We start from the raw sequence: 26959 nt of genomic DNA on the forward strand, positions 1-26959 counted from the left end.
CCCAAAAAAAAAAAAAAAAAAAAAAAAAAAAAAAAGCATGTTACTCTAATAAGCTGACTACAGTACACAATCCCCTGTGAAGCAGTAAAACCCCTTCCAGGGTCACTTACCCACAGTCGTAAGGAAGCTGTGCTACACGAGTCCTGTACCTCTTTGTACATTTCATTTCCGTACACCAGCCCTTTCCCCTGACAAAAGCTGTGCTTTCAGAGCTGCTGTTTCTCTCTACATTGCTGACTGATCTTCATTTTATAGTGATTCCTGATTCTATAGCTTTTCAACTCTCTGCTTTCCAGGCTCTCCATTGTATAAATTTTTTAATAAACTTAAAAGTAACATGGTGCTGAAAGAACAGGAAAAATTCATTTGTAGTGTTTCTGCATGATTGGCTTTGTAAAGGACTGTGTTCCTATGGGGAGAACTACACAGAGTCATGCAAATAAAGAGGGATGGAATGACCAACCTTGGGGGGACTAGCAAGGAAAGTGGGATGTTTTGAAGGAGTAGAGAACCATGCACTAGTAAGAAGGAAGAGACCTTGTGAGCGGAATGGGAAAGTGTGAGCCAGTGTTGAAAGTAAAATGGCAAATGGCTGAGAGCTGGTGTGCTTGGCTGATGGAAGAGCAGGCCTGGGATATGTGTTAGTGAACACGTGAAGGAAGTGGGTTCATCCTGTGAATGGACCAATATTAGTTCGGATACAGTACGTGACAATCCTGGCACACGGCAGTCACCTAGTCAGTGAGAGTTGTGATTTTGGTAGGCTCCTAACTCATACCTAATAAAAACCACATTTCGTCCCAAAGTCAGCAGCAGACCTCTACTGTCTAAAGATACTGTATTAAGGACTAAAACCTTTGAAGCAGTGGTACAGGGTTTGGGCGGCCAAGCTATAGTCGGCTGGTCCTGGTTTGAATGCCAGTAAGTTATGCACACCCTGTGTGACCCTGGGGAACAATTGAACATTTCTAAGCTTCCAATAAAATGGGATTAACAATGGGACTCACCTCCTGGCGTTGCTGTGAAGATTGAAATAATGCATGTAAAGTAGTGAGCTCAGTACCTATCAGCAAACCTTATAATAATAGTAATAACGATAATGATAATAATAGTAGTAGTAGTAAATAGCAGTGAGGAGGAGTTAAACCTCAGGTGATCTAATAATGTAAATTTATTTTACTGATCTTTTATTTTCTTTCCCATATACAAAAGCCCTTGGGCTTTATTTAATTTTTCATAATTACCGTGTTTCAAATTACACCAGCAGTGTGGAGATTATAATTGAGATGAATCAGTTTCTTTCTTTTTTTTTTTTTTTAATATTTATTTATTTATTTGGCTACCTCAGGTCTTAGTTATGGCACGTGGGATCTTCAGTTGCGGCCTGCGAACTCTTAGTTGCAGCACGTGGGATCTAGTTCCCTGACCAGGGATCGAATCTGGGTCCCCTGCATTGGGAGCGTGGAGTCTTAGCCACTGGACCACCAGGGAAGTCTCGAGATGAATCGGTTTCTTATTTTCAGTACTTAAAGATTTGCCAGGACATAATCCCTCTGCTACCTCATCAACCTTTTCTTCATTTTTCTTCCTGAAGGATTATAGCCACATCTAATTGTATCTGTCTGCTTCCTTACCTGGCTCAGGACCTGGAGGGTAAGAAGGGAGTATATGCTAAGTAAAGTTAACCCAGTGAGGAGGAGAACATAACAAGAGTCAGAAAAAAGGGCTCAAGGGAGTGGTTAATAAACTTCCTTCCCTATCTTGTCAACGCCCGCTAGGACCCTGGTGCCATGCTTTACTGCAGGCAGCCTGGAAAACTCTCTGATTGCCCATTTTGAAGATTTTAAACATATTTTATATTTATTCACATTCAGTAAGCACATAGATTATCCCAGAAATGCTTTCCTCCTTTTCTGGTAGCTAGAAATGATGATCGGATTAAAGAGTACAGAGAAAAAAGTAATGGTAGGTTTCAAATAAGCATGGAAAGATATTTCAGTATACAGCAGCACCTCTTCACGGGTGTGTGTCCACCTCTCTTATTTTAAGAAGAGCTTTTGCATATGAGAACATTGTCGATGTAATTTGAAAACCCTAAGCACAATTTTTAAATAAATATTTAAATAAGCAATTTAACAAAGCAATAGAAAATTAAGGGTTTTTTTGCTGTTCTTACAGAAGAGACGAACTTTTCTATTTGTTATAACTAAGGGTAATAGAAGAGATTCATTTCAGTGTTATATTTGTACCCAGCTTCTTAATTATTATAACATTTTTAGATTTATTTATGTGCGTCAAATTCTTCCTCCTGATATCAATATGAAGTAAAGACAATGATTTTTATAATGGTTGTCAGAAGTGTAGTAAAAGATGGGCAACTAGTCACTTTAAGGACTTTAATATATGAATGCTAGTCCTGTTTCTTAATATCTTATATCATTGGATTACTGTTAACTACCGGTTCTTAAATATTTTCTGCTTTTAGTTTTAGGTGAAAACCAAACAAATATTCCCCGATGTTTGCTCTTTCTACTCAGTACTGCTGTTTTTAACAGAACTCCTGTCCCCCACCCCCTCCCCCAAGTTTCCCTTTCTGGGACAAACTACCCCGACCCTCCCCCTTTCCAGGTCCAGCTGTCCCGTCTCCTCCCCAGGGGGCACCTCCTACCCCTCCTTCTTTCAGGAGGAAGAAGTGAAACAATAGCGGGAACTGAGCTGGCACAAGTGTCATTTGTCACAGCTTAGCCAGAAGGCCATTCTCAGCATTTTTTACTGATGTCTTAGGTACTGAAACTATTATAGAAGGTAAATGAGGCTGAAACCTCCCTGTTTTTTATTATTCTTACTCAAATATCTCGGAGCATTAATACTGACTTCCATATATGGCCAATTAAGATCAGCCTCTATACCATCGGTTAGGAAAACTCTGAATAAGAACTGATCATATCAGGAACAGAAGCTGCTTTCAACTTGAAATTCATTTGGGTTTCATTCCTGTGCTTGCGTGTGTGGGTCTCTCTCCTTCTCTTTTTTCTTCCCTTTCATGCTTTCTTCCCTGTTTCTCTTCCTGCCTCATTTCTTTCCTCTTCTTTTTCTCTTCTCTTTTCCCCCTTCCCCCTTCTTTCTCTTGCCCTCCTCCATTCTCTGCAACAGTATTGGCAGAAAGATTCGTCCTGTTGATGCTATATTGTATTTTCAGCACAGTTCTCTGTGTTGGGGGTGGAGGGAGCTACGTTATATAGACTCAGGGACAGCATTGTTCCCACAATAAGAGCTTTTGTTCCCAGCCTGATGGGGTGGCCAGAGACCCCCAGTCTCATTTCTTTGGCTATATCTTCCTCCCCCATGGATGTCAATAGAGGCAGAAAAGAGATTAACGTGAAGACTAGACTTCTGATGCGTTATGTGCAGGCTATAGCAGGAGATTTTAGTGTAAGCCCTGTTTCGTGGTTTATTTGGAAGAAAGATAAAAAGTTTCTTTCATTTGAAAATGGATTCTCCTATATTCTCACAGCCCTTTGTAAATAACACTAAAATTGTTATCCTGTGATTTGTTTCTTTCTCCCTTACTGCCTTGTGAGCACCTAGAGGGTTAGGGGTCTTATCTTACTCATTTCTGAACGCCCCTTCCCACAGTTCCCAGCACATAGGCCTGTGCCCACCCCCGCCCCGCCGAAATCTTTATTGTAATAATGAGGTACATTATAATAAAGCTATTGAATGGGATACGATGTAGCCGTTATGACGAAAGAACTATGTTTACCTATAGGAGTTCTGTGTATTTACATACATTGAATGGAAAAACAAAGTTGTGAATCAAGCATAAAATCTCATGTTTTATAGATATAATTATGCCCCAGAACCTGACCCAGAAGCATGCACACTGCATCTTTTTTTTTTTTTTATTAATTTTTCTTGGAGTATCATTGCTTTACAATGTTGTGTTAGTTTCTGCCGTGCAGCAAAGTGAATCGGCTATACATATACATATACCCACTCTTCTTTAGATTTCCTTCCCATTTAGGTCACCACAGAGCACTGAGTAGAGTTCCCTGTGCTATACAGCAGGTTCTCATTAGTTATCTATTTTATACATAGTAGTGTATGTACGTCAATCCCAATCTCCCAATTCATCTCACCCCCTCTTCCCCCCATGGTAACCGTAAGTTTGTTCTCTACATCTGGCACACCGCATCTTTAACCAGAGTTACCTCTGGAAAGTGACATCTGGGCAGAGAGGGAAGGCCGTTGAGAAGGAATAGGAAACTTTTTATTTCATATGCTCTGACTTGTTAGAATTTTGTTTCCTACAGCATCAAATGAAGCTGACCAGTGTCAGCTTGGTCACGTAGACAGTGCTCTCCACCCAGACTTCCCAAGAGAGTTGCTCATCTTCTTGTCCTCCACCTTTCGTCTCGTCCCTTCACCTTGGCTCTTACAGTCACCTTCTGTCTCCCTCTGTGTTCACCATTGCCAGCTATCCATGCATAGATGGATGGTTGCATGCATGGATAGATGGATGGATGCATGCATAGATAGATGCATGGATGGATGGACAGATCAATCGATTGATCCTCCCTGATCCTACATGTCTTCCGGTTACTGCCCCACCACTCTCCTTCCTTTACATCCCAACGTCTCAAAATATATGCTCATCTATTACCCCACTTCCAAATCAGTCTGCAGTTCTCTCTAGTCACTGGATTTGGGACTCCATCATCCCCTGGGTTTTCCTGAGACTGTTTCTGAACAAGGTGGGAAGCACACATCGGGCTCTGTGCTCCCACTTAGGGATATGACCTCCCGTCAGTGTGGGCCAGGGTTCTGTGCTGCCCGAGGCGTCGCGGCTCTCAATCTGCCTTGCTACTCTCCTCCACGAGGGATCTTTGGTGTTCTCACTGCAACATGGGAGACTCTCTGGGGTTGCAGAGAGTCCTGCGGACCCTCTGAGGTTGCAGTTTGCTAGCGCTGAGATAGCCTGAAACCTCCTTCTCATGGCCAGGACTGGACGTGCCCCTGGGCCTTGAAGGTGGGAGGACATTTGGGCCCCATGCTCCTGTCACTGCTGCATAAAATGGGGCCCAAAGGTGCACAAAGGGCTCTCTCAACAGACCACTCCGTTTTTCTTCCCAAATCCTGTGCCCGGCAAACCCCTCCTTGGGGATGTCCCACAGTCTGCCTCATCTTCGCATGTCCAAGACCAAGGCGCTGTCTTTACCTGCAGACCACCACCCTCATCTCTTCAGTTCCCTCGGGAATCCAGAGGGAAAGTGCGTGAGTGGGGATGCGGGCAGGGCCCTGCGACTGTGAACCCATCGTGTCCCTCGTGATGCTCCTGAAGGGCAGCATTTGTGCAGAAGGCAACAGCTGGAAAATGAAACTCGTAATTCTTCTCCAAGCTTCTCTAACAAGAGCAGAATGAGCAACCCCGAGCCACATGAAGACCTACCATGTGGATGCGCGAGGCCAAAAGATATGCCTTGTCTCCTTCTTACCATGAACCCCCAGAGATGTCTTCAAGCGTTTGGTGTGGGTGTGAGGCAGTCCAGTGCAAGTCTCAGTCAGCTGGAAAGGCCGAGAACCGCCCTGCCAGGGCCTCTGCGGGTTAGCTTTCCCTCACCAGCCACCTGGGAAAGAAACTCGGGAGGATGAAAGCTGGTGGAGACTTCTCCCCGGAGGAAGCCCCCAGCTCTCTCCAAGCTGCAGCCAACGGGACAAGGAGACGAGGGGGCTGGCAGTGTCCTTGCTGAGAGCCGGGAGAACAGCACCTTCCTCCTCGGAGCTGAAGGTGAGAGAAGAGACTCCCTTCTCCTGAAAGCTGTCTGCTTTGACTGGCCCCTTTCTCCCGGTCTCCACACCTAAGTAAATACAGCTCCACTCTGTGGAACTTGTGGAGGACTGGCTCCCGTCTTACCTGCGCTGCTATCCGGGTCTAACTGGCCTCCAAACTGGCAGTTTTATAGCTAATGTTCTATCTTCTGATGCTGGGATGATCTTTGGTCTCATGGCATCTGTCAGTGCCTGCCTCCACTTAAGAGCACGGAAGGTTCTCCATGATCAAGCCTCTCCTGACTGTAGCCTCTCTCACCTTGCAGCCCCACTCCAGGGTCTGTGTACGTGCACATGTCCTGCTTCCTCAGCCCATCTCAGCTCCTTTTATTTTATTTTGTTTTATTTTATTGGCCACGCCATGTGGCATGCGGGATCAAACCCAAGCCCCAGGCACTGGAAGCGTGGAGTCTTAACCAGTGGACCACCAGGGAAGCCCCTCAGCTCCTTTTAGTGTCCTGACTGCACCCTGCATTTCGTTACCATGTGCCCCTTTACTCTTTTCAATCTTCCTGGGTGTTGTGTCTCCTTCTAGTTTCTCTCTGTTCTAACCCCTGGTCATCCTTAAAGATTCAACTCCACCAACACCTTCTCTAGAAGACTTCTCCCTGACCTGGAACTGCCCACTTCCTCCTCTGCCTTCTCCCACGTGCTGAATATTTATCAGTTATGCTGCCTAGACACTGTATTGTACTTATTTGTTTACACTTGTTTTTCAACTACACAGGGAACTCCTTGGGGGAAGGGATCATGTTTTATTCATTTTATTTAATTCCTAGCTTGTAAAACAGAACCTGGCATGCATTCTTATGACCTCAAAAAGAGGAGGGAAGGAGGGTTTGTATGAATAAATGTGAATGTGCTTTTTAAACTGTAAATTGACACACAAATGTAAGTTATTGTAGTATCAACAGCATCCCAATGTAATACATGACATTTGGAGACAGGTTTTATATATACAAATGATTACTTTCTAGTAAAGGTGGATGAGTTGGAGAAACCAAAGAAGATGCATCCTCCAAAATAAAGACCAAAAGTCTTACACAGGAGTTGTAACAAAGGGCTTCGAATTTGGAAGTGCTAACACAAAAACTAGACCAAAAAGAGGAAGCCAAAGAGATAGAATTTTGAAACCTGAGCAAGAGGACTTAAGAACAGAACATTTTCTTCATTTTGTTTCTACAATGTATCTTCAAGAAGGATATAGAGTAGAAAAAATATTAAGTACCGATCTAAATAAATCTTTTCTTGTGGTTTATCTTCATTTTCATGTTAAACAGATTACAATTTTCAACATTATTTTAGAGGAAAAAAGGGAGACAGGCACGGGGATATTAGCTTAATTCTTTCAGGGCATCTTAAAGAAATAAAGCGAGCTACCGAGGACATTGAGTTTGAATTCTGTCCCAGTTCTGGAAGCATCCTTTCTCCAGCATCTCTGCTGGACTGTTGTCTAGACCAGACCTTCTCAAACTATCTGTGATGAGGGACAAGCACGCGTGTGTGTGTGTGTTTTCCTATTGGCCACACACTGACACTTTTGTAAAACACCACAAAAAATGAATTACTAGAAGAACAAAATAGAAGATATCAGACATGCAAAATACAAGCCCAAATTTATCATTAGATTCAACAAATATCATTCTGTCAAAATGCTATAAAAGTTTCTACATGCTTTCTCTCAAGTTCTGCACTTATCTATCTTGTAGATCAGTAACAGTTTGCAAACTGGCTCCTGTCCATTTATCATACTTCAAATAGCACCGAGTTCAACTTTACTTGGATATTTTCAATAACAGACATCACAGGAATGAAAAAGTTATCGAAAAGAGGGCACATGTGTACAAATCTTACAGTGGTGGAGCTGTTGATGAGAAAAATACTTTAGGTAAAATTTATAGTAGTATAGTAAAAATTTTTTCAAATGGTGTCATGCTGTTTTTTGTTATCTCCTCCCTACCCTTCTCAAAATTGAGTGAATTCTTTGATCCTCTTGGAGAATAATTGTTTTCGGCGCAAAAGTTTTAAATTTATCTTTCATTGTTAACTGTAGGGTAACCATAGGTGCTGACATCAAGCCAATAAAATTAAAAAGCAGCGTGACAGGCTCTAATAAATTTCATTGGTGTCTTTACTCTGTCATTTGAGCACAGAATGAACTATTATCACTGAGCTTCAAACCTCTCATTTTGGCTTAGATAATTACAGCTGCTAATGCAGTACATGCTACAGTAGTTTTCAGTAACTGGTTTAGGGTTAAAGTATCATATTTAAAAGACTTAATTATGATCAGTGGGGGAACACGTTGTGGCCATATGGCTTTGATCTGGTTTCTAGAGTGGCCTGCAAAAATCTGGACTCCTAACGATCTATTTTCTCAACGATTTCAGAAAACAAGCAGCGTTTAAAATCTAGTTCCTCTACCACGGACTCTGGGGTTTTGAAACTCATTTGGAGATGGGCCATCCTCTGTTGGAAGTGGGCCATGGTTCTTTGTGTCTCACCCCAGATGAAATTCTTCAACCCCCTTAACTCAGTCTTTCCATGACATGAAGAATTTAGTATCAGGTTTCTGCAAAATGAACCAGCTTTGCATTTGAAGTGAGAAAAAGGATTCTTCCTTTTCTCCTTAAACCCCGTTGTGGCTGGCCAGGTGAATCTGGAATGTATGTGTCATCTACGTCCCGATCTTCACACTGCTGTTCGGTGTGGATCACGCCTGCCAATATCTTTCTGTTTCACTTTTCGATTTCGTATTCACCTATAACCTTTGTTTTACCTTCTTAATTTTGTATGTGACGTGTCCTTTTAAAATGTTGATCAAAGTATTAAACAACTATCAAATATAAGCATTCAATGCAGATAAATATTAGCCCATCTCTTTGTGCCACATGTAATTTTATGAAACTATCAAGGAATACATTTTTTTTTTTTGAGGAAGCCTAAGTTAGATTTATACTTGTTCAAAATGCACTCTTCAATTCTAGCCTTCTTTAGCATTTCTTATTTGGGCGTTATCTCTACAGCCTATACAGATCCATAAGCTCCTTATGACGGTTCCGCTCATAAAAGTAAGGAGGCTGGGTCTTGCTCTTGTGGGTTTTTAATGACAATTACACTTAAACCTTGGGAGTCTAATTTCTTATTGAGATGACCACTTTCTGAAGAAGAAAAGATGTTACCACCAACCTTGTTAAAACATAAAAAGGCTTATGAACATTGGTTCCTGCATGACCATGATTTTAGCAATAAAGAACCAGAATGGTAAGTTATATGACGCAGTCTGTGAACCATGCTACGGAGACAGTTCCTGACGAAGCCTGGCCTGTTTTTCATTTGAGGAACATGAAGGGCATGAGAGGGTGGCTGTGGCTTATTAAAAGACAAAAGCAACAATTATCTGATGCTTCTTACATTTCAGCTTCTCGTTTCACTAGTTGCGCTTAAACAGTATTGTGTTTGCGATTGGCCATCGGAATGTGGTTGAGTGCTGGGATTTTCACGGTCTGGCTGACTTTTCCCAGGGTGACTTCCCCAGTGCTGCAGAACCCTGGGTGACGTTTGGTGGAGAGCCATACTGCATTGTTCAGCCCAGGGTGGAGAACTGTATTTATTTTTTATTTTACGTTATTTCAGCTGTTTTCACTTTTTTCTTTATTGTTTTCTTGCCTCCTACAGAGTTCTCTTTTCAAGCCTGGCTGGGGGAAGGGGGACACTCAATTATGGACTCAGCACACAGCGTGGAGAGCAGATTTCCCCTCTCTCAGCAGTTCAAATAGCTTCTAAGCCACGTCCATTTAACCCACTGTGGGTCTGAGACCACGTTAGCTCCATGGGGAGCTGTTTCCATGTTAAAATATATAAAATCCTTTCAAGCTGACTGTGGCTTCTTAACATGGCCTATTGGATAGCATAAGTGAGTGACATGCTTATTTTATTTTAAAAAGTTTTTTTTAATAATCTGGTATTTGAGGATAATTTAGTTCTAGACTTTAGCAGCTGACAGCTTTCTGACTTAAAAGGTTATGTTTAAAACAACTGTATCACATTTCAGAATTTTTTTTTTTGCTATACCACATGGCTTGTAGGATTTTAGTTCCGTGACCAGGGATTGAACCCGGGCCATGGCAATGAAAGTGCTGCGTCCTAACCACTGGACTGCCAGGGAATTCCCAAATTTCAGAATTTTTATTTCTGGTTTCCCACTGTATGAATTTTAAAGTCTCTTTTTATCACATAAATCAGTCAAGGAGACAGCAGGCAATGTTGTATGCCAAAACTCTGACTCTATCAGTAACTGTGGTCATTATATTATGCATCTAGGGAAGCACTAGTACATTTTGGGCGTAGGTATGTCCATGTACATACACTCTTTCTCCTTGCTCAAACTCCCTGTTCTATAAGTAGGGAAGTATTTCATTATTAATAAAAGAGAGATTCTGCCTCCTCACGGTAGAGTTAATGAGCACGTTAGTATAATAATTACTTGTAACAGATATGAGAGATTCCTCATGCATAACTAAAGATGACTTGAAAAAGGACAGGAGTGTTTAAGACATTCTTCTCATTGATTCCACAGGATTACCTTGAGTGCATCAGGGACCAAACGAAACTTCCTCTGGGGGCGGAAGAAAGATCAGCCCTTTTTGGAAACATACAGGATATCTACCACTTTAATAGGTAAGCTAATCCTCAAAAGATGGTTCTCACATAAGAACATTACGAATTTTTCTCAAATGAATGTGGCCTAAGAAAACTTACTTGAAATCCCTGATTTGACTTCATAGATTTTTGTGGCCTATCATGCCATGAAATCTTCTACCTGGAAACATCCTTGTTTGTATATGAGTCTCACATTTATCCAAAATCCCATCCCACTCCATCCTCCTGGCTCAGAGAAGAGACCTATTCACCCTGACAGAGCAGAGGCATCTTTCTTCCGCAATAGAGCATGAACAGGGCATCCAAAAATATATGCTGGCTTGGTCTCCAGCAACCCCACCTCCGCTGGATTTTCTAAACATTTTCTTCTGCCTAGGGAATGGGCGGGAGGGAGTAAACACACAATAAATACTTTAATCATAACAGATATTAATTCATATTCATTAATAGTTAAAATTTACAATGCTTAGTTCAAACATGTATTGAGTACCTGCTGTGTAGCAGGCAGTGGGCTTAGAAAAGTATCATAGTAAACAAGGCAGACAGGGAGCCGAAGGGGATGGGCCAGGCAAATCAGTTCTTATAATGTATCGTGGTACTTCTTGGAAGACCAGGTAGTAGGCAGGTAAAGAGCATAGACTGGTTAGCAACATCTCTGGGTTTGCATGCCAGCTGAGCCATGTATATATTCTTTGGGGAACTTTAAACAGAGTACAGATGGTCCCCGACTTACGATGCTTCACCTCATGATTTGACTGACTGTGCGATGGTGTGAAAGCAAGACGTGTTCGGTAGAAACTGTACTTCAAATTTTGAATTTTGATTTTTTCCCAGGCAGTGAGCTGCAGCTTCCGGTCAGGCACGCCATCACGAGAGTAAACAACCAATACACTTACAACCATTTTGTTTTTTACTTTCAATACAGTATTCAGTAAATTGCATGAGATATTCAGCACTTCAGTATAAAAGAGGCTCCGTGTTCAATGATTTTGCCCAACTGTAGGCTAATGTAAATGTTCTGAACACATTTAAGGTGGGCAAAGCTCAGCTTTCGTGTTTGGTAGATTAAGTGCATTTTAATGCATTTCCAAGTTATGACATTTTCAACCTACAGTGGGTTTATTGGGGCATAACCCCATCATAATTCGAGAAAGATCTGTAGAATGTACCTAACTCCCTCATTTCAAGTCTTTGCTCAAAACTTCCTCTCATTTCAATGATGTTAACCCGGCACCCAAGCACACACCTTACCTGCTTACTTTTTCTTTTTCTCCTGGCATTTAGCAATTTCTAACATACTCTGTGATTGACTTTTATGTCTGTTGTTTCCTTCCTCCCCACCCCCACACACAGAACGCTCCCTGAGGGCAGGGATCTAACAGTTTTGTTACTACCCAAGTGCCTTAAGCAGAGTCTGGCTCCTGGGACCCTCCAAACTTTTGTGGAATAAAGAAACAAGTGGAAACAATAGGAATATCTACCTCATGGTTATTGTGAAGCTTCAGTGAGCTGACATACTTCATGTGCCTCACTCAATGCCAGAGTAAACAGCACAATGTTAACCAGTGATGATGACATCGATCTTATTAGAGTAAAATCCCCTTATAAAGTTCTACAATGCCCTATCACTGGGTGACTCAACCATAGCGCAAATTATAAATCCTTCCCCTCTTTGCGCACTGAAGCGGTGTATGTGAGCTCCTTGAGGGTAGGATCCACATCTCCTTTGCCATCCCTAACATCCATGTGGATTCCTAACACCTAGCCCAAGCCTGGCCTCTGGGAGACATGTTTGAATTACATCAACTCATCTCTTAATTTTGAAAGCCTGGGATATGAAAAAGGCCAGTGTTGCAGCACCTCTTTTCATCTGACTCAGTAGACTTTGAAAACCAATTTGCACGTTCCAAGATAGTGGTTCTCAACCCAGGCTGCACACTGGAATCATCTGGGAAGGATCGTGTGTGTGTGTGTGTGTGTGTGTGTGTGTGTGTGTGTGTGTGTCTGTCTGTGTGGGGGTTTTTTTTTTGTTTTTTGTTTTTAATATGATGACTGCTACTCCTAGAATTTCTGATTAGAACTTCTAGGTCTAGGGTGGGACCACGGCATCAGGATTTTGTAAAAGGTCCTCAGATGTTTGTAATGTGCAGCCATGGTTGAGAAACACTGTCTAGATAAAATAAACACAATAATAAGAAAATAGAGAAAGGGCATTAAAAAATTGAAACGGGGAATTCCCTGGCAGTCCAGTGGTTAGGACTCCGCGCCCTCACTGCCAAGGGCCCGGGTTTCATCCCTGGTTGGGGAACTAAGATCCCACAAGCCACGTGGTAAAGCCAAAAAACAAAAAAAATGAATTTGGGGAATTTAGAGTCTGTGTGTCCATTAGTAACATGCTGGTATGTTAACAAGTAACGAGCAGGCTTCCATTTAGCAGTCGCTGAGGTTAAAAATCCAGGAGCCCCTGAGTGGCTTCTCCGCCCAGATCCCACCAATGGCACAGTAACCCGGGAAGAGGAACAAGGCCTAGATGCTGGGAGGCCCTGGCGTAAGCCTTCTGGTGGTTTGGCTGTAAGTCGACTGTAATGACCGCTTCTCTAGGGCTTGCTTCTTGCCCGAGGCCATGCAGCTCTATGTGCGTTATAACTTTATGCAAGTCTGGGCTTCTCTGACTGCAAACCCCAGGCATCAAGTGGCATGCCCTCCTGCCAGGGTAGAGCCCTGCGTTTCAGGTCTTGGTTTATGCCATAGTCCAGGAAAGGGTTTCTACTCCCCGGCGTTTACATCTTCATGTGTTTCCTAATTTAAAGGAAGATAAGACTGAAGTAGCCCCTGATGTCAACCAAAAGGGACCTTGGCTGCAAAAGCTGGAAGACTGAGAAGATCTTTATATGCCTGAGTTGCTTCTCTCTCTGTTCTCTTCTCTCTTTGGTGTTCTCTGAATGAGGAAGTCAGAGGTGACTAGAATAAACCTGAGTCAGGATGATGATATATGTGGCATCAGTGTAGTGACACAATTCATGTGACCGTGTTCATGCCTATCCCTTTTGTAGATCGCATTTTTATATATCCTGAACATGCATTGTCTCATTTAATCCTCTTAACAGCTCTGAGGTAGATAAGATGCAAAAATATATACACATTGATTAGACACAGGAATCAGTGTAGAAAGTCCATTGCTCCAGGACATAGAGCTAGAAATCCAACCTAGCCTACTTTGAACACACCTGGTTTTGTCAAATCTCAACTGGTATTCTTACTGTTTTTTAATTCTTTTCAAGAACATCTTCCTGTTTAACTTTTACAGTTGAATTGTCTGTACTGTTTTGTCCCTATTCACTTTTATTTCCTTTCTCTTAAATCTGGACTCTAAATTTAGAGCTCAAGTGTCTTTGCTATTATACTTGATTAAATAAGAGTATTGATATGACTTTTTATGTTAATGCCTCTTATGAATCCTCTATTCTATACCTTACTTCAGTTGATTTCAAAGATACAGCTATCTGGCAAATCTATGGTTAAGACTTGAAATAATTTTAAAGTTTCTGTTATTAGTTCAGGTCCGGGTTTCTCAACATAATATAATACTATTGTGCCCAACTAAGCAAGATTTAAAACTCTAAAATTAAAGAGGGCAAAAAGAAAATGGGTTTATTTTGGCCTGGAAAATTCAGCTGATTAGATTTTGTTTTTTAGGAAATATTCCCAAAATACAGGAAAGCATAGAGTACTATGATAAACACCCATGGAGCACCCTCACTCTATCAAGGCCTTCCTTTGTGCCATATTTGCTTTAGAAATTCTTTTTTTTTTAATTTATTTATTTATGGCTGCTTTGGGTCTTCATTGCTATGCATGGGCTTTCTCTAGTTGCGGCGAGCAGGGGCTACTCTTCCTTGTGGTGTGTGGGCTTTTCTTTGCAGCGGCTTCACTTGTTGCAGAGCACGGGCTCTAGGCACAGCACGCAGGCTTCAGTAGTTGTGGCACGTGGGCTCAGTAGTTGTGGCTCGTGGACTCTAGAGCACAGGCTCAGTAGTCGTGGCACACGGGCTTAGTTGCTACGCATCATGTGGGATCTTCCTGGACCAGGGATCGAACCCATACCCCCTGCATTGGCAGGCGGATTCTTAACCACTGTGTCACCAGGGAAGTCCCTGCTTTAGAAATTCTTGAAAGCATAAAGGCATTACAAATAATGCTGAGTCCCCTGATATACCCCTCCCAATTGCATCCCGCTCTGTGGAGAATGGCACAGTGATGTGCTGGTGTACCAGTTCTCCAGGGTGAGGACAAGGGAGGGGGAAGCTGGGATTTATAGTGTTTGCCAGTTTCTCTGGTGTAAACACACCCATCACTGCAGATTAAAGCTCCTAAGAAGACATCACTGAACATGGAATTAGGAAGAGATGTACAGAATTGGCTCAGAAAAGCCAGTACAATCTGGCTCAAAATACCACTATAACTATAACTGCTATCCAAGACTTGGTGTTTCATTCCCAAGTATGATCTTTGTTGCCATGACTATGTATGTAAGTACTTATTTAAAATACAGGGCTTCCCTGATGGCTCAGTGGCTAAGAATCCACCTGCCAATGCAGGGGACATGGGTTTGATCCCTGGTCCGGGAAGATCCCACATGCCTGGAGCACCTAAGCCCATGTGCCACAACTACTGAGCCTGCGCTCTAGAGCCTGTGAGCCACAACTACTGAGCCCACGTGCCACAACTACTGAAGCCCGTGCACCTAGAGCCCGTGTTCCACAAAAAGAGAAGCCACCGCAACGAGAAGCCCACGTACTGCAAGAAAGAGTGGCCCCCGCTCGCTGCAACTAGAGAAAGCCCACACATAGCAATGAAGACCCAGCACAGCCAAAAATAAATAAATAAAAATTAAAAAAAATAAAATACATAGCATGCTTTAACTTATTTCAAACATGGCACAAATCGTGTCAACCTTTTAGGAGTATTTTTCACTCAACGTTGCCTTTGAGATTTATAGCTCTACTTTGCTTATTTTAACTGTGATATAATATTCCATTGGGGGATACATTACCTTGCATTTTGCCAATTGCAGTTAAGACTAAGCCTCTTTTCTTGTTTTTTTGGCCACTTTGATTTCTTCTGTGAATTTCTGGTTTATACCCATTGATCATTTTTCTGTAAGGATGTTTCTTTTTCTTTTCTTTTTTTAAGTACCTATACCTATTTATTTATTTGGTTGCACTTAGTTGCGGCAGGTGGGCTCCTTAGTTGTGGCATGTGAACCCTTAGTTGCGGCATGCATGTGGGATCTAGTTCCCTGACTAGGGACAGAACCCAGGCCCCCTGCATTGGGAGTGAGGAGTATTAATCACTGCACCACCAGGGAAGTCCCAGCATGTTTCTTTTTCTTAGGGTTGTATAGGAGTTCTTGATGAATTCTCCCTGGAGATGGTTGTGGATTATGTGAGTTGTAATCCTCCCTTAGTATGAGACTTGTCTTTTAACTTTAATTATGGTTTCTTTGAAAATAAGTTGTAAAATTCATAAGTTTGACTACTCTAAGTAAATATAGTATTTATAGTATGTGGATTTTGTGTTTGTTTAAAAGATTACCTCCTACTCTCAGTTCATAAATATACTCTATATTTTTCCTAAAAGTCTTAAAATTTTGCTTTTCACTTATGTCCTTAATCTAACTAAAATTGATGCAAGTATGGTTTGTGGTAGGAAATCCAAATCCTTATTTTCATATGGCTAGCTGATAGTCCCACCACCGTAGGCTGAAAAGTACATCCTTTATATGCCGATTTGTAGTTCCACATTCCTCCTAGGTGAAGTTTATGTGTATGTATGGTCCTGTTTCTGGGCTCTGTGTTTTGTATTGTTGGTCTCTTTGTCCATCTTTACTCCATACCACATTGTCTTAATTATTAAATCCACATTGCTCTTCTTCAACAATGGCCTAGCATTTCTTAACTCTTTGCACTGCCAAGTGATATTTTTGTTTTGTTTTGTTTTTTTTGTTTTTTTGTTTTTGCGGTACACGGGCCTCTCACTGTTGTGGCCTCTCCTGTTGTGGAGCACAGACTTCAGACATGCAGGCTCAGCGGCCATGGCTCACGGGCCCAGCCGCTCCACGGCATGTGGGATCTTCCCGGACCGGGGCACGAACCCATGTCCCCTGCGTTGGCAGGCGGACTCTCAACAGCTGCGCCACCAGGGAAGCCCCGATTTTTTTTTTTTTTTTTTTGCATTAGTTTGTCAAGTTCCATAAAAAACTCTGTTGGGACTTTTATTGGAATTCGATTTAATTTTTAGATTAATTTTGGCAGAATCGACATCTTCGCAATATTGTCATCCTATCTGTAAAAATATCTCATCAATCAAGCTTTTCTAAAATGCCCTATAATCATGTTTTATAGTTTTTCCATCACATTCATACATGTGACTTTTAAAAATTTATTCTTTTTTATGTTATTTTTGACTAGAGTAATTCTTCTATTTTTAAATTAGCCATTATTGTCATGTAGGAATGCTTTTAATTTTTATATGTTGATACTATATCCAACTAACTTTCTAAACTGTCCCATCAGTTCTATTAATGGTTTATAGATCCTTTTGGATTTTCTGTGTAGACAGTAGTGTCTGAAAATAAGGAGACTTTTTTGTCTTCCTTTACAGTTCTTCTACCCCTTATGTTTTTTTCTTGTCTTACTGCTTTGGGTAAGTCTTTCCATACAATGTTGATTAGATGTTGGCATTCTTATCTTTTTTCTGACATTAGCAGGAATGCTTTAACTGTTTACCATTAAGTATGATGTTTGTTCCAAAACTTAGATAGACACTTCTTTCTATTTTGCTAAGATTTTAGTGTGAATGAAAATTGAATTTTATTGAATACATAATCATCCTGTAAGAAAATTAGCATATGACTTTTCTCCTATTCATAATGTGGCAAATTATATTAATAGGCCTTCTGATTTGAATCATATATACACTACTAGAATAAACCCTACCTGGCTATAATGTTTCATGTATTTATGCATAATGAGTTTGATTTGTATTTTTTTAAGAACTTTTTAATGTATGTTCATAAATGACAGTAGTGTATAATTTCTTTCCTTGTACTGTCTTTTTTTTAAGATACTTTTCTTTTCTTATTTTAATGTTATCTGTTTTTAAATTAAATTTATTTATTTATTTATTTTTGGCTGCATTGGGTCTTCGTTGCTGCATGCAGGCTTCCTCTAGTTGCACTGAGCGGGGGCTACTCTTCGTTGCGGTGCACAGGCTTCTCATTGCGGTGGCTTCTCTTGTTGCGGAGCGTGGGCTCTAGGCATACGGGCTTCAATAGCTGTGGCATACGGGCTCAGTAGTTGTGGCTCATGGGCTCTAGAGCACAGACTCAGTAGTTGTGGCACATGGACTTAGTTGCTCCACAGCCTGTGGGATCTTCCCGGACCAGGGCTTGAACCCGTGTTCCCTGCATTGGCAGGGAGACTCTTAATCGCTGCACCACCAGAGAAGTCCCCCTTGTACTGTCTTTGTTCGGTTTTGGCATATTACTAGATTCAAATTGTTATTTCACAAAATCTTCCAACGTGAACTGTTTTGGAATACAGTTGAGATTTCATTTTTGCTTTCCTTTTTATAGCCAAATCTTTCTCTCATAATCCCTTTAACAGCCTGGAAATTTAAGACTCTGGTTTGGTGTCTGGAAGAAATTCCCAAACGGTCAGGAAACAAGCTTTGTCCAAGAAACCACTTTCCCCATTTTAACTTGCCCCTAAACTCCCAAAACTTGTTTTTTTTTTTTTCACTGCATATGAAAGAAGAGATGTCAATTGTTTTTACACAGCATCCCTCTCTTGGAATACAGAAGAGTTATCTAAACAGTAATTTGAATCTTTCTTTAATGATGAAGAGTGAGGAAGCAGAGACCATTCCTCTATACTGGAGTTCTGTTTTTAAATTATTTTTTAGCAAGTTAAAATCATAAGCTCTCTTCCTTCCTCAAAAGATGAGAGTAAAATTTTCCTTTTTCCTTCAACCCTTTCTCTTTATTCAGTATACCTATGTTGAGTCACTACTGTGTTTAAAACACTGGGCTAAGTCTAGTAATATAAAGATGAATGACATCATTGTGTAGCAGAGGCAACAAGTCATATAATCAGGGAATGAACAAAATGCTTTGAGAATGCTGAGAACAAGCAATTAATTTTGTCTGAGGGGCTAGTAAAAGCATCACAGAGCAAATAACTTATGTCTTAAGAGAAAAACATTATTTGGGCCATGCTTTTTTTCTCCTTTGAAATGTAATTTAGAGAGCAAATCATGGGATACATACAACAATAAGGCAGGGAAAGGTGGGGGCAGTTATCATTTCTTTTAATGCCTTCTCACACCACCAAAACGTCTTCAACTACTGCACAATGGTAGAAATATATTTTTACCTGCAGGCTTTCTTCTTGTAGACTTTTCAAGACCAGTGCTAATGTATCAGTGAAATTAACGGAGCATTTGGTACTATTAACCTCACCCCATTTTCTATTCCCTCATGCATGTGTGCCTCTGGATGCAAACAAGTTAAAATGCCAACTGGCCTAGTTGGGTGGGTGGGAAAAGGAAGTGGTGCTTAGAGTCTATCGCACACTGGAAGGGGAGAGGCCCTTTTCCTGAATCTGGCTCAGTGTAAGGCAATAGAATCTTCAAGGTCGTATTACAATTCCTGACTTCAAGTCCACATCAGCGGTCAGAGGAAGTCTTACCTGCAATATGTTCTGTAAGAGAGAACTGTGTTTCCTCTAACTGCCCATCCAAACAAGGGACTTGAACTCAAGTAAGAAATCATTTTCTTTTTCATAATCCTACTCAAAAAGGAGGAGATATTTGGAACAGTTGCTCTGGGAAAAGGGAAAATACCCCAGACCTGAAGGTAGAATGATTCTAATTTTAGCTTTGAGTACAAAACACAATCTGTGAGTCACTCCTTCCTTCTACTGTACTTGTAAAGTTGTTCATTAGTTACACTGATGCAATGAGAAACCTAGTCCCCACCCCATTAGGCTGCAACTCTAGAATGACAGTCTGTTTCTAGTCTTTATGGAGTCCCTGATCTCCCACATTTCATGGCCCCATCTGAGTTCCCATAGTACATGATGTATTATTTTATGTTTAGTCGTCTTCCGTATCTCCCACACTCCCCGTTGTTCACCAAACACCAGCCAGTGGCTTCCTTTCTATACCTCACATAAGAACACACCATGTTCATTCTGTCCTTAGACTCACTATCAATTTCTTAAATGACTTTCTCTTCCAACCTTCCCCAAACTCAGATATCACCTCCTCATTTGCTCCTCCACCACCACCCAGCCTCAGTTGCTCTCTACCACATTGTCCTCTTTATTTCCTTCCTAACACAGTACAATATCTTATTCTGTTGGGTTTCTCTTGTTTTTCAGTAAAACCAATACTTTACTGTTTTTTCACATAAACATTCTTATTAAGCAATATTGTACTATGGTGTGTAAGTTTCTATTGGTAAAAGAACGAAATCTCATTTTGTTTCTTTTTTTAAAATTGTATGTTATTATAATAAGAGCACTTAACATGAGATCTATGCTCTTAAATTTTTAAGTGTTCAATACGTTATTGTTAACTGAGCTACAATGTGGTACAGCAGGTTCAACCTGTTTAGCTGAAACTTTATGCCTGTTAATTAGCCGCTCCTTCATTTACTCTTACCCCCAACCCCTGCTAACCACCATTCTACTGTCTGATTCTATGAGTGTGACTATTTTAGATTTCTCACATAAGTGGAATCATGTACCATTTGTCCTTCTGTGACTGGATTATTTCACTTAGCATAATGTCAGGGTTCTTCCATGTTGTCGCAGAATTTCTTCTTTTTTAAGGCTAAATAATATTTCATTGTATATATATATATATATATATATATACACCACATTTTCTTTATTTATTCATCTTTATCCATTCACGGACATTTAGGTTATATCCACATTTCAGCTATTGTGAATAATTCTGCAATGAACATGGTAGTGCTGATATCTCTTCAAGATTTTGATTTCAATTTTTGTAGATAAATACCCCAAAGTTGGATTGCTGGATCATATGGTAGTTCTACTTTTAATTTTTTGGAGAACCTCCATACTGCTTTCCATAGTGGCTGCACCATTTTGCATTCCTATCAACAGTGTACAAGAGTTCCAATTCCTCACATCCTTGCCAACATTTGTTGTCTTTTGTTTGATATTGTGTTGTTTATTTCTTCAGTTATTAACACTTATCGCTCCTGATCAGAACACCACAGACAGAGCCTTTGTCCATGTTCTTTACCCCATCACCTCAGTGCCTATAGCAGTGCCTGACACACAAGGCTTTCAGTAATTACTATGTTGAATGGAGAACAAACAGGGTGGTTGGCCAACTGTATCAGGATGATTGCTCTGATGACAGAGCTTGAAAGAAATCCAACTACTTCCTCCTCGCTGTTTCTATTATTTTAGAAAAGGGTTGTAAAGGAAAGCGGACCAAATGATTCACACAAGGCCTTCCAGGTAGGCAGTATGAGGCTGAAGACACTGTGATGCAGAGTCTAGCCCTCAGCTTTCTTGAGTCAATCAGGAAACAAACCTTTCAATAGATGTGTTTATCATAGAGTGTGGGACTGGGATTCAAAAGCCCTGATACTAACCCCAGCTATGCCATTAATTAGTAGCTGTATGACCTAAGGTAAGCCACCTCCCTTTTATGAGTCATGGTTTTCTCACCTTAAAATTAAGGGGTAGGACTGGAAGGCATCTGGGCTTCCTCCCAGCTCGGGTTGTTGAGCAATGAAGGCCGTTCACTTATAGGTGAGCCGTACTAGAGCCTGGGTGGGTCCCCTGAGACACTCCCTCCTACCAGGAGATTCAATCTGGAGATGAAATTAAAGCTCAAAGGGTAGCTTGATGAGTGTAACATAGAGAACACAGGGAGTTAAATATTGTCAAGGAGTATTTCTATTAAGCCTTGAGAAGTAACATGACGGATTCTGCTCAAAATTCTTCTGTGCTCAGAAAGAGGATTTATATTGAAAGACCTGGATACAAAACCTATATCCAGGGCACTCCATCCTCCAGTAATGGAAAACACTGGTCCAGATATGTTGCTTCCTTGGCTGTTCCTTTTCTTTGATCTTTTCTCTTACTTCATCCAGTATTTAGATTCTAATGATTAGATTTCAACTGTCTTTAATTTAATCACACCCATCTTTCTATAAAAGATATTGATACAAATATCAGAACTATATTTAAACAAAACAAAAATAATCTTACAGATGGTATGTTTTTATAGGAATATTAGGAAAGAATGCTTGAAATTGGGACTATTCTGAAATCATGCACGGGTAAAGTTCCTTTCAGAGTACAAGATAGATGCATCAATGGATTTTAATGTAACAGGATATAGTATATAATGGTTTCAGACTCCAACAAACCTCTAAGAAACTACCATTTGTTGAGTTTCAGTGTCTTATCAAAGAAAGATATACACACTCACCTAAAAGGCTATTAAAATACTCCTCCCTTTTCCAATGACATATTTGTGTGTACAACATGGTTGTACAAGAAAGGAAATGTAGTTATGGTACGCTCCAAGGCTGAGCTGAGAATAATATTTACATAGTCTTTAAAGTGTAAACTCTGGGGACTTCCCTGGTTGCACAGTGGTTAAGACTCCACGCTCCCGATGCAGGGGGCCCACGTTCGATCCCTGGTCAGGGAACTAGATCCCCCACGCATGCCGCAACCAGGAGTTCACATGCCACAACCAAGGAGCCCACTGACCTCAACTGAGGAGCATGCCTGCTGTAACCAAGACCCAGTGCAACCAAATAAATAAAATAAATATTAAAAAAGTGTAAACTCTGACTTTTAATCTAATTAAATTCCATAACAGAGCTTGTTGAGAAGATGGGAGGAAAGGAAGCTGGGGAAATTACGGAGTAAATATCTAAAACAAAAAGAATGAAAATGCATTACCAGCATGTTTGGAAACAGGGGTACATAAAGCAGAAACAGCTAGGAGTTGAAAGTGTTTCTGGGCAGTGGCAGTCGAGAATGGGAAACAAAAAGCAAGAAAGTGTAGAACTATTTTTATCATAATTCCTGTAGAACTGTTTAACCTTTTATTAAATATGTAATACACAGCTAATTAAAATAAACACTTATCAAAGTACATATCAATCCAAGTTATATGGAGTGCAATTTGGAAATGTGTCAACATTTAAACTGAGAATGCCCGATGACCCAGCAATCCCATTTATAGAATTGTATCCAGCCATGGGAGATCAGTTAAATTAACGATGCTACGTCCACACGGTGAAATATTATGCAGTTAGTTACTTAAAATAATGAATCATTAAAAATAATATAGATTTTCATCTGAAGAAAGAGGTTTCCTCCCCTGGCATATCTTTCCTTTAGAGCAGTATCTCCATGTATAGTGTTATATCTGTCAGTGTGATTTTTCACTGAAGGTCTGACTCTTCCAGTGGATTCCAAGCTCCAAGAGACCAGGACTCATATCTCACTTGGCTCACTGGTGTGTTTGTTCTTAGTGCTTTGCACAGTATCTGGTACCTGGAAAGCTATTGGGTGAATGAGTGAGTATGTGTGAGCATGCCTACAGATGTTGACAAACTTCTAGAAGACTGAAACCGTTAGGTAGGGCTTATCTCCGGGTGGGAGAGTTACAGGTCAAACCTGTGTTTACACCCCTGCTTCACCACGACCTTGAGCAAGTCCCTTATCTAAGCCTTGGATATAATGACAAGAGGTCCTCAGTTATCCAATTAAATACGATTCCTTGTAAATGCCATATAAATGTTTAAACTTCTAAGTTATTTAAAATGTCCTCAACTCTCAGACCACAACCTAATACATTCTGGCTTTTATTTTTTTATTAGTGAACTTCTGCAAGACTTGGAAAACTGTGAAAATGATCCTGTGGCCATAGCAGAATGCTTTGTGTCCAAGGTAAGCAGGGTTCATCTCTCTGAGCCAACCAAGACAGAGACAGAGCACACATTGTTTTCATTTTAAGGTTAAAATGACCATTGTGTTCCATATTGGCTGAGGTTCACCACTAATCTCTCTCACTCTGAGGGGTTTTTTTCTCCCCACTAGCTAGGGAAAAAAAAATACAAAACACAGTTCCCAGTAAGTTAGGAAATGCTAATAACTTAGTAGTTGTCCTAGAACTTGTATAGTAGCTAAATGATGTTACATATCTTTCCTAGGAAAAACTTTAAGCTTGGGAAGAGGAGAGTCCAGATTAGAGAAATGTTAGAAAAATAAGTACATATACAATACCACTAGACCAGTTACAAAAATCTGTTAGAATGTAAATAGTATTTATATATATATGGCACTAGCCTAGTCATTAGGGGGATAAAGAGAGCAGAATTAATCTCCTGCATCTTAAAAATGCACTCTAATTTTCCTACATTTTTCTTAAGTTGCACTGATGGTTTAGAAAAACACAAGGAAAGGATTTGAATTTTAAATCTTAAACGACAGTTTATATTCTGTACCCAGATAAGAGAGAGAATTCTGAAACTTACAAGGGAATCCTTTACAATAGCGGTCCCCAACCTTTTTGGCACCAGGAACCCATTTCATGGAAGACAGTTTTTCCGCGGCGTTTGGAGGGGGCATGTTTCAGGCGGTGATGCGAGCAATGGGGAGCGATGGGCAGCGGCAGGTGAAGCTTCACTCGGTCTCCCGCCGCTCGCCTCCTGCTGTGCGGCCGGGTTCCTAACAGGCAGCGGACGGTACTGCCCCGCAGCCCAGGGATTGGGGACCCCTGCTTGACAACATTACTTTCTCAACATACTACCTACTGTATATAGAATCTTACGTTTCTCTTAAAAATTCGACAGCTTTTGTTTAGAAAACCTCTAGCAGAAATTGTTTTTGCAGTAAAACTTCATGGGATTTTTGCAGTTTTGGTTTCAAATGTACAAAGGTTGAAGCAAAGTTCATGACTGTGCTTTGGGGTAGCCCAGAGTTAGCACCTCATTTAGAATCCTGAAGTCCAGTGTGAACTTGGAGATGTCCTCCCAGCCTGACTGGGCTCTGAGGTTGTTCCACGGGGTCATTTCCGGTGATCCAATGGTTTTGAATCCAAACATAACACTCTAGGTTCTACTCAAGTGTGGTTCCTGACTTTGCGGGTGCGAGTGTTTGTGCCCACACGTACACAATTCTTTTCACAAGCGGCCTGTGTTATAGTGAATTCTCCTGCAGGGTGGGAATTCGGAAAAGAGAAGGAAAACGAAAGAGGAAGAAATGGGTAAAAAGATATGCTGAGTATATCAAAGAAGCTGTGTTACAATCACCACAGCACATAAACAACATAGAAGCTTTTGGAAACATTGGGCCTTTTACTGGTAACTGAAATCACACGTTGATTAAAGCTGGTCCAGCGTACGCTTAGCTCTGGCCTAATTATTCACATGAAAGTTTGTTGATGTGCCAGGTTGCCAGCTCCCAAATCTGATCTCTCATTGTGATATTGCCAAGTTTAATTAGAAGACTGATTATAGCGCTCCATGCTCTGGTGTGTGAGCCGGGAATCGCGAGGGAGTGTGGGGTCTGGCACAGCCTGCTTCTTACTCAGCACCCTGAAATTTGGAAGATGTTACACTTCTGACACACAGCCAGCTGCTCACCTCTGGGGAGGAATGGAAAATTGCTTTAATTGAGAGGCCGTTAATGAAAGAGGTAAAGCTGGTGGCTGCCATCTGCTTTTATCTGAGTCACTGGGGCTTCCACAGAGAGTCATCTTTGACCTTGCTTTTGTGGTATGGAGAGGCGACAGCACGAGGGGAATGCAGGACTTCTTACCCGCTGCTGCCCATAAAAGAGCAACAGGAGCTGTTGTTGTTGAAGCCATTCTCGCGAGGGATGGGAAAAGTCCTTACCAGGCAGACGGAGCTCTCTCCCAGCTCAGTGTTTCTCCGCTCTTAGGACTCTGGAAACACCTGGAACAGGTTTCCTTGGTCTCCTGCCTTCACCTCCACTCTCATTTCCATCCCTTATCATGACTGTCAGCCAGGCTGACCCTGGGAGGAATTTAGGAGGGAGACGAAGTTCGTCTTCAGAGACCCAGCCTCCCCTTAACCTCCTCCTCTCCCCTGATGCGCGGCCCCCTCCCCACTGGAGCCTTTCTCTCTTCAGTGCCAGGCACCACCACCACTTACTGAAATGATCCTCAAGAAAGTGCTGGTATCAGATGTTGGTGTGACTGGAGTGTATTCAAGTCAGTGTCACCTTACCCCTATGCTATGTACATAGTAAGACTTTCTCATGGTGTCCCGTGAATAGTACTCAGGAATCAATGAGTGAGTGTGTGTGTGTGTGTGTGTGTGTGTGTGTGTGTGTGTGTGAAAAGGAGAGAGGTAGGGTGGGGAGAAATTGACCTTATGACAGAAGAGACCCTAAAATCATACAGATTTCTATACTCTGGTTATTCATTCAATAAACATTCAGATCCCCTGTGTGTTCGATTGGCCAGCCGTGACTACCGTGTTTTGGTTCTTTCATAATTAAATGTCTCATTTTGACATCATCTCTAATTGCAACTTGAAAGAGTTGAATAACCAGAAGAAAATATCTATTTTTGTATAATTTCTTGTGTGTCTTTGCCTTCTTTCTCCCTAAATACTTCTGAAAAGGACTTGTGTGCATATATCCTAAGAAATAGGTGTTTAGGGAATTAACTAACTAGGAGTTATTGACTTTTGTGTAAAGCCATTATTTGAATTGTCCACGGAGCTTATAAATCTAAGATCCAATATGCATTTGCTTCTGTATTAAGAATATGTCAGTGATTTAAATCAAAACTGGCTAAGGTAGGAATAGAGCCATGATGTCACAAAATGCACAGAAATTCAGTTGTGCAGAAGCCTTGAGGCTTTATTAGGGTAGGTGTGTGTAGGTCACATAGATGATGTAATTTAAATATGTTTTCATTGAGGCCATGGTGTTTAAGTTTGGTATTCCGTATGATCCTAAAAGTCCTTAAATCTGAGGAAATCAGCCTGATAATTGTTCAATCCCAGGCTGAGTGCAGCAGGAGGCCGGAAAGGAGCCAGAAGCTGAAAGCCTGTGAGCAAACCCAGGGAAAGGCTCTAGCTTGGTGTTCATTTCCTAGAAGACCTTGGGCAAATCACTTTGCCCTTCTTATCGCTGGAGCCGGGCAGGACACTCCAGTGCCTTCAGGAGCTGAACAGGTGAACACAGAGCATGAATGGGCCCAGGTGGAGGCCAGAGCCATCGAGGTACTCATGTCTCAGGGACAGAAGTGTTACCTGAAACTGTAGGCCCGGGGCCAGTGGATCTAATACTTTTTCAAGAGAAGCCAGAAATCAAGATATTTTTATCTTCTAACTTTTTGAATTTGGCAATTAATTTAGATTTTT

At 41.2% G+C, this 26959-nt stretch overlaps 1 protein-coding gene across 3 annotated transcripts in view; it reads left to right on the forward strand.

Moving 5' to 3' along the window:
• Window positions 1-26959, forward strand: part of PLEKHG1 (pleckstrin homology and RhoGEF domain containing G1) — a 216753-nt gene that overhangs the window by 147001 nt on the left and 42793 nt on the right. For all 3 annotated transcript variants that reach the window (XM_024748007.1, XM_024748006.1, XM_024748008.1), the window contains 2 exons: window positions 10409-10509; window positions 23441-23510. In XM_024748007.1, the coding sequence (XP_024603775.1) occupies window positions 10409-10509; window positions 23441-23510 (171 nt within the window). The remainder of the gene's footprint in view (window positions 1-10408; window positions 10510-23440; window positions 23511-26959) is intronic.

This window comes from Neophocaena asiaeorientalis, unplaced genomic scaffold, assembly GCF_003031525.2.
Source record: "Neophocaena asiaeorientalis asiaeorientalis breed wild unplaced genomic scaffold, Neophocaena_asiaeorientalis_V1.1 scaffold123, whole genome shotgun sequence".
NCBI classification, from domain to species: Eukaryota; Metazoa; Chordata; class Mammalia; order Artiodactyla; family Phocoenidae; genus Neophocaena; species Neophocaena asiaeorientalis.